General features: G+C 37.7%; 1 protein-coding gene across 5 annotated transcripts in view; it reads left to right on the plus strand.

Annotated features, from left to right (window-relative positions):
* Nucleotides 1-14,730, plus strand: part of Fam204a (family with sequence similarity 204 member A) — a 31,093-nt gene extending 16,363 nt beyond the window's left edge. For all 5 annotated transcript variants that reach the window (XM_023709117.1, XM_004625640.2, XM_023709116.1 and 2 more), the window contains exons 7-8: nt 13,027-13,133; nt 13,429-14,730. In XM_023709117.1, coding sequence (XP_023564885.1) covers nt 13,027-13,133; nt 13,429-13,480 — 159 coding nt within the window. In that variant the 3' untranslated portion in view covers nt 13,481-14,730. The remainder of the gene's footprint in view (nt 1-13,026; nt 13,134-13,428) is intronic.
* Nucleotides 14,731-15,023: the final 293 nt, after the last annotated feature.

Consider the following 15,023-nt stretch of genomic DNA (forward strand, 5'->3'; position numbering starts at 1 on the left):
TCAGAGAGAGTAAAAGGTTTTCATGAATAACCCTAAGGATCGGATGTATCCTAAAACATCATGATGGGGGGGGTACAGAAGAGTGATTTACAATCTAAGCAGGCTTTCAGAGCCTAGAAAGTGCACACACAGTAACAGCCAGTCACTGGTCTGTGTCACAAGTAAGTAAAAAGGGGCTGTATAGAAGCTGCTGGAAGCCTCAACAAAACCTTTTGGAGAACTGGTACTTAAATGTGTTATTGATGGTAAAGTATTACATGTTGTGCTACATGTTAAGCATGTGTCTCATGAATCCTGTTAAAAGTTCTGGCAGTGTGGTCATGGTTGCTGTTGAATGCTGGCTGGTTTGGAGACAGCTAGATGGATCCCCCCATATGTAGGTAGTTCAGGAAGGGAAACCAGCAGGACCAGAGTATGGTTGCCCTGTTGCTTTTACAAGTGCTCTGGATTTCATTGGTCTGTTCAGTATTATAGGACTTGGCAAACTGATTTCTCATTTTCATTGGTTATCTAGCCTTCCTTGTAGAAGACCTAAGAATTGTATACTGTATGATCTCTTCCAAATACCATGGCAGCTATGAGAGCAGTTTCCGAGGTCAGTCAATTTCCTGAGGCTTTTGCCTTTAAGGGAAAAAGAAGATGGGTAAGGCAAAGCCTAGGCTGCAGTATTATTAAGATGTGGACACCATGTGGTCTATCAGCTGCTGTCTTTTTTTTTTTTTTCTTTTTCTATTAGCACCAGAAGTGAGGGAAATTCTTTGAGAGGCATTTATTTTACTGTAGGTTCTATATTCCTTTTATTAGAAGAATTAGTGCTGAAGTTTTGAACTGAACATACTTTACTTTTAAAAGAAAACTTACTTTGAAATTGACTTTCATTTTTTAATTTTTATTTATTTATTTTTTTTTATGTATTTGGTATAGGGTTACAGGGTCTCACTATGTAGATCAGCTCCTAGTGATTCTCCTGTTTTCCGCCTCCCAAACTCTGGGATTACAGGCATAGGCCACACCACACCCAATCTCAACGTAGTCTCAGTGTGCCCTGGGGGTATGGCGGGGCCCCACAGGGCTTGACTTTCAGAAAGCTGGAAATTCATGAAGAGTTTTCTTTTCAGTCTTTGTACTTTAAACTCACTTATTGTCTTAATGAATTCCTTTCAAAATTATATTTATATTGGTCTATAACATCTTACATTTTCAACTTTTTTTTCATCTTTTATCAATTCGTCTTATTTCTCAGGACCTTAATGTTTTTGAAGCGTGGGGACCAGTTATTTTGTAGCATGTCCCTTAATTTTGGCTTGTCTGTTGCTCATGATTGATTTAAGACTATGCAGTTTGGGCAGAAAAAGGACAGAAGAGATTGTTGGGTGCTTCTCACCTGCTGTCTCCTCATCCCATGTCCTGGCGGGGTTGCGTTGAGTATCTGATTAGGGTAATCTCTCAGCTGTCAAGTTGCTTATTTCCCCTTCGTAATGAGTAACTAACTTAGTCATTATAGACTGGGGATAATGTAAAACTGTGTGCAGATATTCTTCTTTGCATATTTTATCCACTTATTTTAGCATCTTTTGCTAATTCTTTTCTGTCTTGGGACATTTATTATAATAGTGATGAGGTGACTTTAGATGTTTAGAGTTTAAATTGATTATACTTCATCTTGGCATATCACATCTGAAAGTTGTTTTAAGTGGAATACTGGATTATAGACTCTTTTCCATATCCATGTTAATCTCTTAGTAAACCTGGATAATTTCCTGAATGACACACAGGACTGGGAAGCAGTCACGTGTGATTTTCTGCCCTCCAGCTGTGCCCCAGCCTTCCCTCCTTGTTTGCTGGTGAGCTTGTCTCACTGAATGCGGCATGAAGCTGCCCGCCGAAGCATCCAGGGGTAGTATGTGAGAGACCTTAGATACAAATGTGCATGTGTTTCTTTGAGGATACAGCACTGTGTTTCTGCTTTGGTGTTTTGTCATTTTGCAATTTTAGAAATGGGAATTTTGTAATACTTGGCGTTTTCTATTTAAAAGGCTGTTTTTTCTTGTCATACTCTACGGAGAGTGAGATTGCTTTGGAAATACATGATATTTCTAGGGTTTATAAAGATGGGAAACATTTTTCTCAGTTATTCTTACTCCATACAAATACAATGATTTGTTCTAGTAAAACTAATTAAAATTGTTTAGTATACAGATTTCTGATTAAAAGTGAAATAAAAAATTTGGTCCATTTTCTCTAGTTAAGCAGAAAGACATCTGGAAAATGCTCTGGTATAGGCATTAGAAAGATAGCTGATGCCATAGTAATTAAATATGTTTAAAATATAACTAATAAAGATGAAATTGTTGAGTGCGTAGTTTAGGTTGAGAATTATATCGTCCTGTTCATCCCCTTGGAGCCAGTCACCACGGATACAAGCCGTGGGGTGTGAGTTGGGGACAGAAGCTCTTCATGAGTTTAAGCGTGTATGTGCGTGGTAGGTGTGCTTTTGCAGATCAGGTATATTGGTTTTTAATCAGTACCATTTTCTTTTTTCAAGAAACAGTGACTGGGACCTGCTGATAAAGCCTTTGCTCAGAGGCACAGATCTCAGAGTTCTTAAAACCTTTTCCAGACATAATATGTGAAGCTAATTTTTGATGTCAGACATTTATAAGTCTGTGAAATAAATAGGGCAACATCAGTTTGGGGATAAATGAAGCCAAAAGTAGAACCATTTCTGGCTGAGAATAAGCCTTGAAAGCAGTTATTTAAAAAAAAAAAAAAAAAAAAAAAAAAAGCCCACTAAAATAGGCTTGACGGTGTGCTGTCATTGAAACGCAGAAGACACAATTTTCCATTAATCCAATAACCGTATTCCCGTAAATTGCCAACAACATTCAGGGTGTGTAGGACCCAGTTTGGAGGGCTGATTCAAGTGCACGTGTTTGAAGCCTGAAGTATGCTTCAAATCCTTGGTTTTGCAAGAGAGTATGTAGTGGTTTATTTTGTTTTGTTTTGTTTTTTGCAGTACTGGGGATTGAACTCAGGACCTTGGGCTTGCCAGGCAGATACTTATGCCCTTGATCCCTCTCCCTAGCCCTGTAGTGGGTTGTTTTGAGACTGTTCCTCCTACTGGTTAAATACTTCTTTGTTGTTAAAAGTCTTGGAAGAGAAATGAGGTGGGTGCATAGATTGGCATTTGTGGTATACTGATAAAACTGTTCTAGTTTGGAAAAACAGGCTTTGTTTTTTCAGAATACATACACACATATTGAGCATGCTCATGGCTTGTTAGCCTCTATCTTAGAAATATGTTATATTCATTCCCAGCAACACTTTACATGCTTCCTTTGGCATTGTCTTTTCCTACAGGTTATCTTCAATGCAGTACACATACAGAAGTCAATAGAAATAAGTATTTTGAAATTAAGAGCAAAAGCTGAGGTTTAATTTAGTAGGCAATAGGTTAAATTTCACATTTTGTACAGACAATTTTTTTTCTAAGTATTTTCATATAACTGGTTGTGAAAACCAACTTGGATTGGCAGCAGAAGAGTATACTTCCACCAGAGAGTGAGTCAGACCTATGTTAGGTACATTGCCTGAGTGGACTATAGGTTTGCCTGTGCAATGTTGGGCAGAGATGAGCGCAGAGGTGACTCTAAGGCTCCTTCAGCTTTGCATGGCTGTGCCCTTGATGATTAAGCTTTTCCTGTAAGGGACTGTGGGCTTTGGCTGCACCTATTAAACTTGGCTCCTTAAAACAGTACTTTCTCTTGCAGCTTTATAACAATTTTGAGTCACCTGGAAGGAGTGGTCATTTTTTTGTTGTTGTTGTTGATTTTTAGGGCATTAGTATTCACATTCAAGGTGCTTTGGTTATAATCCAGTGCCATCTTTGCCACAGGTAATGATACAATAAAATGTTTCACATTTTAAAACTCATTTTCTTGAATTTATGAATGAGGACCAAAGCAATGACTGGCTATTGATCATATTATTTAGAATCAAACCAAAGTATTGGAGGTAGGAATAAAAATACTTATGTTAGTATTATCTTTATATGTGTGTGTATATGTAAATGAGCCATTAATTTAATATTCTTATAAGTACGGTAGCCTGGCTAGGTGTGGTGGTGCATGCCTGTAAGCCCAGCACTTGTGAAGCTGAAGAAGGAGGATCGCTGTGAGTTTGAGACCATTCTGAGCTACAGAGTAAGTTCAAGGCCAGTCTGAACTGCATAACAAAACCCTGTCTCAAAAAGGCAAAAAATGAAAAATAAGTACAGTAGACTGCTTAAATATGGAAACTTGCAAAAATATAGATAAAAGTTAACAATAGTAATCACTTAATATTTGAAGGGAGAAGGATGACTTTGGTTGTATGCTTTCATAGCTCAGCAAATCTTTTGGGTAGACTTTTTTTAAATCATTTATGTATTTGGCACAGAGTCTCGCTAAGCAGCTTGGATTTGTAGTGATCCTCCTCTCTCAGCCTCCCCAATGTTGGGATTATAGGCATGTGCCACCACACCCAGTTTCTGTGGCTGGCTCAGTGTAGGACCGGCACAGCATGTGGTACCAGGGATTGAACCTGAGTCCTTACGCTTGTCAGGCAGGTGCTTAGACTACCAAGTCATCTTCTTGGCCCTCAAATGGGTAGAAATTTTTTTTTTTAAACTGTCTGTCTGTCTGTCTGTGTCTATCTATCTATCTATCTGTCTGTCTCTCTCTCTCTCTCTCTCTCTCTCTCTCTCTCTCTCTCTCTCTCCCCCCTCTCCTTCTCCTCTCTCCCCTCCCCTCCCCTCCCCTCCCTTCCCCTGCCCTGCCCTGCCCTGCCCTGCCCTGCCCTGCCCTGCCCCCCCCCCTCTCTCTCTCTTTCATTCATGTGTTTAGTACAGGGTCTCACTATGTAGATCAAGTAACCCCGGCCACTGTGCTCTGCCTAAGCAGACACTTTAGTCCACTGAGCTATCTGCCCATCCATATGGGTGGACTATAAATTTGTAGCCCACACTGTATTTTTCAGAGAAATTCCTAGAAAATCAGTCATTTTCATTTGAGAACTGCATGTATACATCTGAGGAGAGAGGTTCTGCATGTTACGTTAATCTCTAAAATATAGTCATTTCTCAGAGGTGCTGTGGACAGCATGGCATTTGCTTTAGTATTTGGGATTTTTCCAAGTTAATTTATTAATTTTGGCTTCTCCTGAGAGTCTGACTACAATTCACCCTTTTCATTTTGGTTATTAATGGAGGTAGAAGTGCTCATTATGGGATGGGAGCTTGGATACCACCCCACCCAAACTTTCCCAAGTAATACAGTTCTGACAGATTTACTTATCAGAGTAGTTAAGGTATTATAGCTAGAGTTCGGCTGGAAACATTCACTTAAATTGTTAAGAATGACTGTCAAACGTGAATTACTTCGAGCTAGTGCAACTATGTGTGTCCCAAACAGAATCCAAATTAAAGAATCTGAATTGAAAGACATAGTGAAGCAGATCTATTGTTACTAAACCTTTTATTCTATAAGCTAGAAAGCAAAATCGTTTTCTGTTTTTGACAACGTTGGGTAAAAATATCTTGACAACCATGTTTCTAAGGTAAAACAGTTCACTCACATATAAAGCTGAACAATATAGTCCAATTAACTATAGTAAAAATTTATCACTGGAACTTATGACCCTACTCAGCAAGGGCAGGTCCTTTTTATTGTCTTAATTACTGTGGTTTCTAGCCACTGAAGACTGGGTAAACGCCATAAGGAATGCACTGAATATTACTTGTATGTATTAAGAATTTATTTTTATGGAGAATATTTTGTTGCCAGTGCAACAAAAGTGTGTACAGTGAATACAATTTATAGATTTGCTATTAAAAACAAATGATTGTTTTATTACAAAATAATTTTGAGACTGAAAAAATACATTTTATCTCTCTCAAATTTTGCTGTTCTGCCTTTGGTTTCTTTTTTATTTTTGTTTAATCCTTTCTAGTCAGGCAGTAGGGTTTAGGACCACTTTCTCTTTGGCAATTCACTGATGTGCATTGGGAAAGAATACAGGGCATTGCCAAGGAAAGCCCTCTGACCAAAAAGGCTGTTGCAGCTCCTTGAGCTACCCAGGGAATTGGGAGCGCCTTGTTTTCAGGAGGGGCAGGGAGGACTGCTAAGGATCATTCAGAACTGACTCCTTTTTATTAACTTTGGTCATCTCTCATTGCGTTTTCATTTAAACATTTGCCCGTGTATCATTTTGTAGTCTGCGCCAAGTGTGGGTGGGAGTCACTTAACTGGTAATTTTAATTCTTTGAAGCCTTGTTCTTCTAAGTAATTTAGTTATTACATGTGGTGAGCACTTTGTGTTATATATGGAGAATAAGCATTGTCTGTCCGAGTAAGGAGGCTCTGTGTGCATTCCTTTACATCTAATAGCAGGGTATTTTCATCCTCATAAAAGAAAAAAAGAAAAGGAAAAAAAAAAAAAAAAACCTTGAAGTTGGGGCATTTGAACCTCAGAAAAGTAAGATACATGCTCCGTGATGGGGCTATCTTAGGTTTTTAGGTGTGCTTACCGGATCTCATTGCATTGTGGATGTTTTCTTTTAACCTTTGGGGTCTGGTTGGGTGATCACCTTGAATAGTGTTCCTTATGCTCTCTTTTAATTATGTTTATCTGTGCTTTTAACTAACCTTAAAAAAAGATTTCAGATGTTACAAGTCTAATTAAAGAGACAGACAAAGCACAGTTTATACTGTAGATTTTTTCTGCAGTTCAATTAATCAGCATGTTTTCTCTTTTAATTAAAACCATTTTAGTAAATTAAAGCCCACAGCAAAACACATATATAATTTGTTTGTAATTAGCTCTTAATTGGTGGTAGTTGAAGCTTAGCACCCTTGGTTTCTTTCTTCATGATTGCCATTTTATTAGCAGCCAGTCATTAATTAATCTTTTTCTAATTAGCTTATAAAACTGTTGATGGCACATTATTGTAAATGTGATTTTAAGTTCAAAGCTTGTTAATAGGCTTTCTTACTTAGAAGAACAGAGATAAAGAAATTGCTGAAAACAGTACTACAGTTCTTTTAAAAAAACTGTCTTTCTTATAGAGGCTGTGTAAAGCATCTAACAGCTTATGGTTAATTTTTTAATGCTTTTCCCCCTTATGAATGGAATAAGTTATTTAGATATAAATGTCTGTATCCAGGAGTAATTTCAACAATATAACATCGTCCCTCTTTCCTTTGGAATACTATAACCTACATATATTTCCAGGCCTTAGTAGTCATCATTAAAATAGGTGTGGCATCAACTACTCTATGAAATCAAAGTTGTGTATATGAATCTTCATGTGTGGATGTGTACATGTTTGTGTGCACATACTAGAAAAGGTACTTTTGCATATGTACAGTACATCTTTTTGATATGTTTTTAAACCAGAACTTACTGGATTATACTTTGAAATGGTGGTACAAAATTGTAGGTATAAAAATAAAGACGAAGTGTGCATGTAGTTAGATACCATATAGATCTGTGTAGTCCACGAACATATACTAACATGCACCTGCCCGTAGTATAAATTATTTGCTGTCATTGGAGCTTTGACATCTCAGGTGTGATCATGGAGAAAAAGGGACCGATCCAAATGGTGACGCCCCGAATCCACTGACCTACATTGCAGATTGAGTGAGCACAGTAGTCACAGGTATATTTTATTGAAATACACCACTGGTTTCATAAAATTCCTTAACTGCATGACATCCTGAATTTTTTTTTTTATTTTCAGTTGATTATTAGTGCAATTTTGAAAGTCATTTTTAAAACCATAGCATTGCCAGTTATTGGAAAGGGCTGCTTCTTGTTTGCTTCTTGAACTTTGCATGTTATTTCAACTTTGGCTGTTTCTTTGCTTGTTTTTTAGAAGGCATTTTATGATGCCGTGCAAGAGACACTAGAAAGGGATAGCTGACAAGGAAAAAATTAAAAATTGGATAAAAAGTAAATGAATAATGTCATATTACTAAAAAGATGAGAGGCTAATTTGTGCCGACTTTTTGCTAATTTTGTTCAAGCCTCAAAATGAGGAGCTGTCACCCGTTCTGTGTAGCACTGATGACAGTGCCAATGATCCATGAAATAAGCTGCCGCTGGCTTTGTTCTGATAAGAATGAACAAATCTGCACAATGTTCAGCTCCCAGAATCTCATTTTCATACTTGCATGCAGGCTAAAAGAAATAAGCTGTTTGCAGGCTTGATTAATCAGACATTGGAGGGGTTTTTGTCTCTTTGATCTCTTTCGTCTCCTAGGTAACTTGCTTGACATTAATGTTGAGCTTGAGTAAAGACAATCAGGAATTGTCGACTAAACTGATATAAAAATTAAAGACCTTAACACTTTAAGTACTCCAGTAATGGTTCCGCTTTACTTCAGAAAACATCTGTTTTCATTTAATTAAAGAACAAAAGGGAATGGCATAAATATTTTTCATAGAGGCCTATTATTCCATAAAAAGTTAAAGTATGATAATTGGTATTTTTAAATAAGTGCCTTGAAAGTGTTCAAAAGGGAGCAAAACTTCATAAATCTGTTACAAGCTAGTAATTCTGAGATGAGTGAAATATTTTATGAAATGGATAAGAACTTTATAGTTGTGCTAGATTAAGCTATTTGAATCAGATGTTTCAAATGATTATCAGCAAACTTTATAATGACAACATTTGGCAAGAAAAACTAACTTTATTTTGAAGTTTGTCTTTAAAAAATCTGTGTTATAAGGATGTGCCATTATATCTATTTTACAACCCAATATGATTTACACATGCTAAACCTGTAAAATTGAAAGGAATTAAAAAAATGTCGCCGTGCATTTGCTTGAGGTTATGCAGACGCTTTTACAAATCTTCCAAGTGGCTGTAAAGATGAATGCCTCAAGGGTCCAGCCAGGGCCCTGCTTTTCCAACCAGCTAAAGCCCTTATCTTAAATCCAAGCAAAGTACCATTAATCTTTTTGAAAGACCTTTTATGGCTTTTAATATATCCCAAATTAGAACATTTTACACCCTTGGTTCCTGAAATATGGTGATAAAAAGCCTTTAGAGCTTAATTTTCCTTACCGCATGCTCTGACCAATTTGCAGTTCTTTGTGATAATGTTTAGACACCTTAATTAAAATGCAGCAAAATATTGGATGGTCTATATGGAAAATGCTGATACTTAGGCTACATGTACAAGAAAATCTGTATATATTTTTATTCATTAAAAAAAATTTCTTTCGTATTGTGTCGCTGTAGTTATCTGATGACCCAAAACAGTCTTTTAATATAGAAACCATTGACCAAGCTTTTGTGATGTTTACATTGAGTAGCAAGATGCATTTTTCTTTTTATGGAAGCAAAAGGGTGATTCTTGTGGGCTTATATTACTTGTTTGTAATACTGAAAAATAGCACGAAATCTTTTGTATTCTGGAACTCGAGTTAGTCATCTTGAGTGGGAAACTGCATTTCTTCTTAACCGTCTTTTCTACTGGAGGCCTTATTATCCTATTCTATTTCCAAATATGTCTTATTCTTTTTTCTTTCTCCACAGAAATAAGTGAAACACATTCATTCTAAGCATGTGAGGACACAAGGTTATGACTTTTCATCATCATTACAAACTAAAAGATGTTTTCTGTAAAAAGTACATAGACCAGATTTAAAATTTTTCAGTTGATAAACATTCCATTTATCGTCCATCGTAAAATAACAGAAATCTGTTTTATGGGAACAACTATATTGTTTGAAAGCATTCCTACATGCCCAGTAGTCTTACTTAGTTTACAGAATGATAGCGCCCTCGTTTGTAAATACCTGCTTAATGCATTCTAATAAGTTATTTTTAAATACTTAGAGACATTTGCTACCCTCCTCTCTGGCATTGGCTGTGCTGGGTTTGGCCTTAGCCTTGCTGGAACATTTAAGAACATTTCCATTGTCAAGTATGTGATATGTCAGGGTGAAAAGCCCACTGAGGTTAAGTGGCTGCACATCCAGGTGCTTAGAGATGCTCCTTGGTTTGTCTCTTCCAAATCCATGAACCCACTACTGAGGAATTAATTAATTAATTAATTAATTAATTTGATACAGGGTCTCGCTATGCAGCTTGGATGCGTAGTGATCCCCCTGTCTCAGCCTCCCCAGTTCTGGGATTACAGGTGTGTGACACCATGCCCAGTTTCAGTGGCCAGCTTGGCACATGGGGTTCTGGGGCCAGCACAGCATGCAATACCAGGGAGTGAACCCAAGTGCTTGCACTTACCTAGGCAGGTGCTTAGACCATCAAGCTAACTCCCCAGCTCTATACTGAGGCATTTTAAATAAGCTAAACATGTAAAGCTTAATGTACCACAGTTTTAGAGAATAATTTAGTCCCATGATTAATATATATGGCAGAAGTATTTCCAGTGGCTTTTGTTTCTTAGCCAAACTATAGGCTTAATTTAAATACAATATGCTATCTGTGTTTTTACATTTATTTATATTGTATAGAAATGGGGGGACTGGGGAAATGGCTCAAGGGCCTGAGTTCAGTCTCCAGTTCCGCCAAAAAAAAGAAAAATGGGTTTAATGAAAAACTACAGTTTTTTAAAACTATACATTGTTTTACCTTTAGGAGATAGGTCATGAAAAAGAGATTGCCTCATCTGTATGAATGTGGACAGCCTGCTGTGCATCATAAACATGGGTCATAAGCACTTTTCTGGTATGAGACAGCTTCTTAGGTGCACACACTGTTGCCCTCATGTCGTGTTGTAGCTCTGTGTTTGCTGGCCCCTTACATTTAGGTGGAGCCATCTAAGCCGTTGAATAGTGTGTGTTGCTTGAGGGACTAAGTACTTAAGAGCAAGTGTGAAGCCTCTTGTTCTTTTGCCTTGGTAAACCTGAAGGCCGCATGTAGAGATGCTGACCTCATGGAATCTTGAAGTGAAACGAGTGAAAGTTCAGTCAGTGAGATATTTGGAAGTTTGACCTGCAGTGTTGACTAGCTTCATCCTGCAGGTGCTAACTTGATTTTTCATGTGTGACAGACAAGTGGGCAGTTTTTCACTGGTTGGGAATTCCATCCTGTTGAAAAATGATGCCCCAGCATCTTCCCAGGGTTTCTTTTTCCCCTGAGATGATGATGCTACAGCCCTTTGATTCTTAGCCTTGTTTTGGTTGACTTAGGTGAACTTTCTGTGATGAACTAGGAACAAAATAACCAAAAGAACAAAGCCAGCATTGAAGCAGCCATGCCTCATCCTTACTTGCAATTTGATAGCAAGCTGTGTTTTGTTTGGGACTGTGTCTCCAGCACCTACAGCAGTGCCGGGTAAATTGTACATCTGTGCCTTCATGAAGTTTATGGAATAAACTTTCTTCTTGTGTGAAAGATGATGGCAGGAGGGCTGCTGACATTGCTTTGAGTGTTGAGAAGATACTGAGGTTGCTGTTTTCTCCAGTGGTCTCTTAAATCACTGTCATCTTTTCTTCAGTGACTGTCTTATTGAAGCACTTTGGTTTGTCAGCTTCCTTCCATTTATGTATTCATCCTTTCCTTAACTGAAAAATAAGATCTGTTTTTCTCTCATTTGTAAAGTCTGCTGAGTGCTTGATTACCCCGTCTCTTTTGCCCTAAAGAAAACTTTTCCAAGAAGAGCTAGAAGATCTAACAAGTTTGCCAGACCTTGTTTTTCTTTTTCTTTTTCTTTTCTTTTTTTTAAAAATGTATTTGGTTGTTATAGGGTTTCACCACACAGCTTGGACTCATGGTGGTCCTCCTGCTTTCAGCCTCCCTCGCACTAAGATTACAGGCATGAGCCACCATGCTCAGACTCTGGCAGGCTCAGCCCACCTTGGGAGCGGGGTTGGCACAGCATGTGGTGCTGGAGATCTAACCGCAGTGCCCACGCTTTGCCTAAGCTTGCCTAAGCAGGCACTTTAGTCTACTGAGCCCTAGACCTTGTTTTTCTGATTGGCTTCTTTGCTTGCACGTGTGTTCATAACTGTTCTCCATGCCTTCCTATTGGCAAGCAGATCTCTGAAGCTTAGGCTTTGATGCACTGACTTCAGACAGTGTTTCTTGTCTTCCACAGATCTGCTTGTCTAGTAACATGCATCACATTGAGTAAAGGAATAGAAAAAGCAAGAAAAAACAAAGCTTTTGGCTTTCATTGTTTCACTTGGGTTTTAATGGATCTGTTTGAGCTATCCATCATAGTTGGGCACCCCAGTCTTGGAGATACTTGCTGAAGAAATAGTTTTGCAGCTAGAAAAAGGCTAGAGGGATATAGAGACAAGGACTGTTATAGATTGAATTAGAGAGGACTTCCTAGCTGGGGTGTTCTTTTGGAGCAGACCTGGTAGGATTTCTGATTGCCTGTCAGGAGCCCTGAACAAAGGGTCTTGCCCAGGGAACACCTGAGTCCTACAGGCTGGAGCCTTTTCATGTTCTGGAACCTTTTATATTCTTTTCTCTGTCAGAGACTTAAAAGCTCTTCCTCATCATGCATAGTGCATTTATGAAGTAGTAATTAGCTTTTCCATGTTTTATTAATCCCATCTGTCACTGCCAATCAGAGCTTCTGATCAGCATGAGATAACTGGTGTGACCATACTGAGTTGCTGTAATTCTAGCCCAGAGCAAAGAAAGTTGATGTCTCTGTCAGTCTGTGCAGCCTTATCAGGGTAAATTCCTGTTCAGCCTATTGAAATGTTGGGATAGCTTGAAGAGCCTCATTACTACCTTGTGGACCCTTGAGGGGCCTCACTTTGGAAAGGATTTTGATCCAGGAGAAGGTTCAACTAGGGTAGAAGGTCTTCGGGGAGGGAAAGGAAATATGGGCCATATCTGTGTGTTCATTTTACTTTGTTCAAGGAGCGGGAGCGTAGAATTTCTGATCCCAGGAATGGCTTTCTTACTTTGCAAGTTCTCACTTAATATGTCATTATAAGTCTTGTATTATCAGGAATACTTGTTTTCACTTCTTTTTTCTCCTTTTTAATTCTTAGCTTGGTGTAAAAATTGCCAAAGCAATTGCCTGCCACAAGTTTGTAAAAGCCAAAAAGGAGATTGAAAACTCACAGGCTGCTCGAAAAAAGAAGAAACTTGCGTGGGGGTAAGTTTCCTTATGATTTTTTAGTAGTAGTTCTACTAACATCATAGGAATTTCAGACAGCTTGTTAATGCATTTTGTTAATCCATTTTGTTGGTAACTTTTATTTTATTCCATATCTTTGTTTATAAGATTAGAAGTATGGAGCCATGGTTTTTTTTTTTTTTCTGTTGTTTATTTTATAAGCAATGGGAGTGTGTGGAATTGTTTTGCTTGGGTCACATAGTCAACATGCACTTTAGCAAAGTTTTATTATGATTTTAGAAATAAATTGAGATTTTTGTGTTCTTCATTTCAGTTTTGAAGCAAAGAAGAGATGGGAAACCAAAAGCAACATGGGATATATGTAACTGGGCAGAACTCTTCAGGACACAGGGAGATTTGTGTGCTTCATTTATAGAAAAGACTTTTCTGCTTAGCTTAAATATATCAGGAAATTGATAGAAGTAGAAAGAAGTAAGCATAAATCTTGGGAGTTATCAGCTCTTCAGTTTTTTTCCTAAAGATTTCATTCTATTGAAATAACTGGAATGAAGTATTTGATATTTTGTATAAAATCTAAGCATACATACAGGCAAAGAAGATAGGATGTTATTTATTTGTACAGATTTATGGTATAAAATCAATGTTGCCTTTTATCTGTTTGGTATAGCACAGCCGTGATCCTTGTACTTTCTTATCTGTTCTTGGCATAGCTGCACTTTCCTGGAATTAATGTTTTTAAGATTGGTTTTTGTTTAAAATGGATTAGTCATAGGTGCAAAAATGTCTCAGTTGATGTTATTTTTTCCTGCAATTACCTTAATGCTATAAACTACCTAAATGACTGTAATTATCTTAATGCTATAAAACAATTATTAATTATTTATTGGAAGCCATGGCATTATTTCATAGTCCACCATAAAAGCAATTGATTAATTTTTGTGTACCTTCAGATGATTACAGTGAAAAAGGAACAAAATACAGTAATTGGGAGCTGATTTACATTCAGCTCTTTCTGGAATGTCCTGTATCGCTCAATCATGTCAGTCACTGTAAGATGCTTCTTAGGTAAAAAGATGCTGTAACTATTAGTCGTAATGTAAGGCAATTAAACCTGAGAACTGCTTTCATACTATTGCCAATTACTCCTTAAAAACTGAATGAAATGTTAATAAAGGTAAGGAAAAGAATGAATGAATTAATGCTCATAGAGTGTCATGGTACCACAGGAAGTAGCGCTCATTAGATGTACGCTTCTAATGGGAAGTTGCTTTGAGAAATCAGATGACAGTTGGTATGTAGGATCACTGGATGGTAGGAAAAATGAGTCATGATTCTGATTTGTTATTTTTAGACTTAAAATATTACAAGTTCTATTTATGGCAATATTTAAATTTTTTCTATGTTCTAGAGGAAGTGAATAATTAGTTCCTGTCTGAAAGTCCAGAAGTCATATCTTGTTTCCATTTTGTTGAGAAAACCCAGAAAGCAAGTATATGATACGATACTGTGTGGCTGATAACTTATCATGCAAAGCCACCCAGACCAAAAACTGGAAAATTGTGTATTTTATGATTTAAAATCCATTGTCTTATTTTGTAGATATCATCTTGTACTACTGTCTACTCCATTGTGGAGAGGTATCCATTTCATGATACACTTTTCATATTTGATGTATGAAAAGTGGGTAGATTTGAGCAGATGGGTGGTGTACAGAGCCTCATAGGTAGAAACAGTTCCTTCCCTTGGGCATCTGCCTCCTTTTTCTTTTTCCTACATGCACGTCCTTAGGGCATTTAATGACCCCTGCAATCATGTTTCACTTTGTCTGCTGAGGCTGCACCAGTGTGACAGTTAGGGAGCCTGTGACCTGGAGCCAGCCATCAGGACCCTTCACTTCACTGGGGGCCA

This window comes from Octodon degus, unplaced genomic scaffold (genome assembly GCF_000260255.1).
Source record: "Octodon degus isolate 3935 unplaced genomic scaffold, OctDeg1.0 scaffold00010, whole genome shotgun sequence".
NCBI lineage: Eukaryota > Metazoa > Chordata > Mammalia > Rodentia > Octodontidae > Octodon > Octodon degus.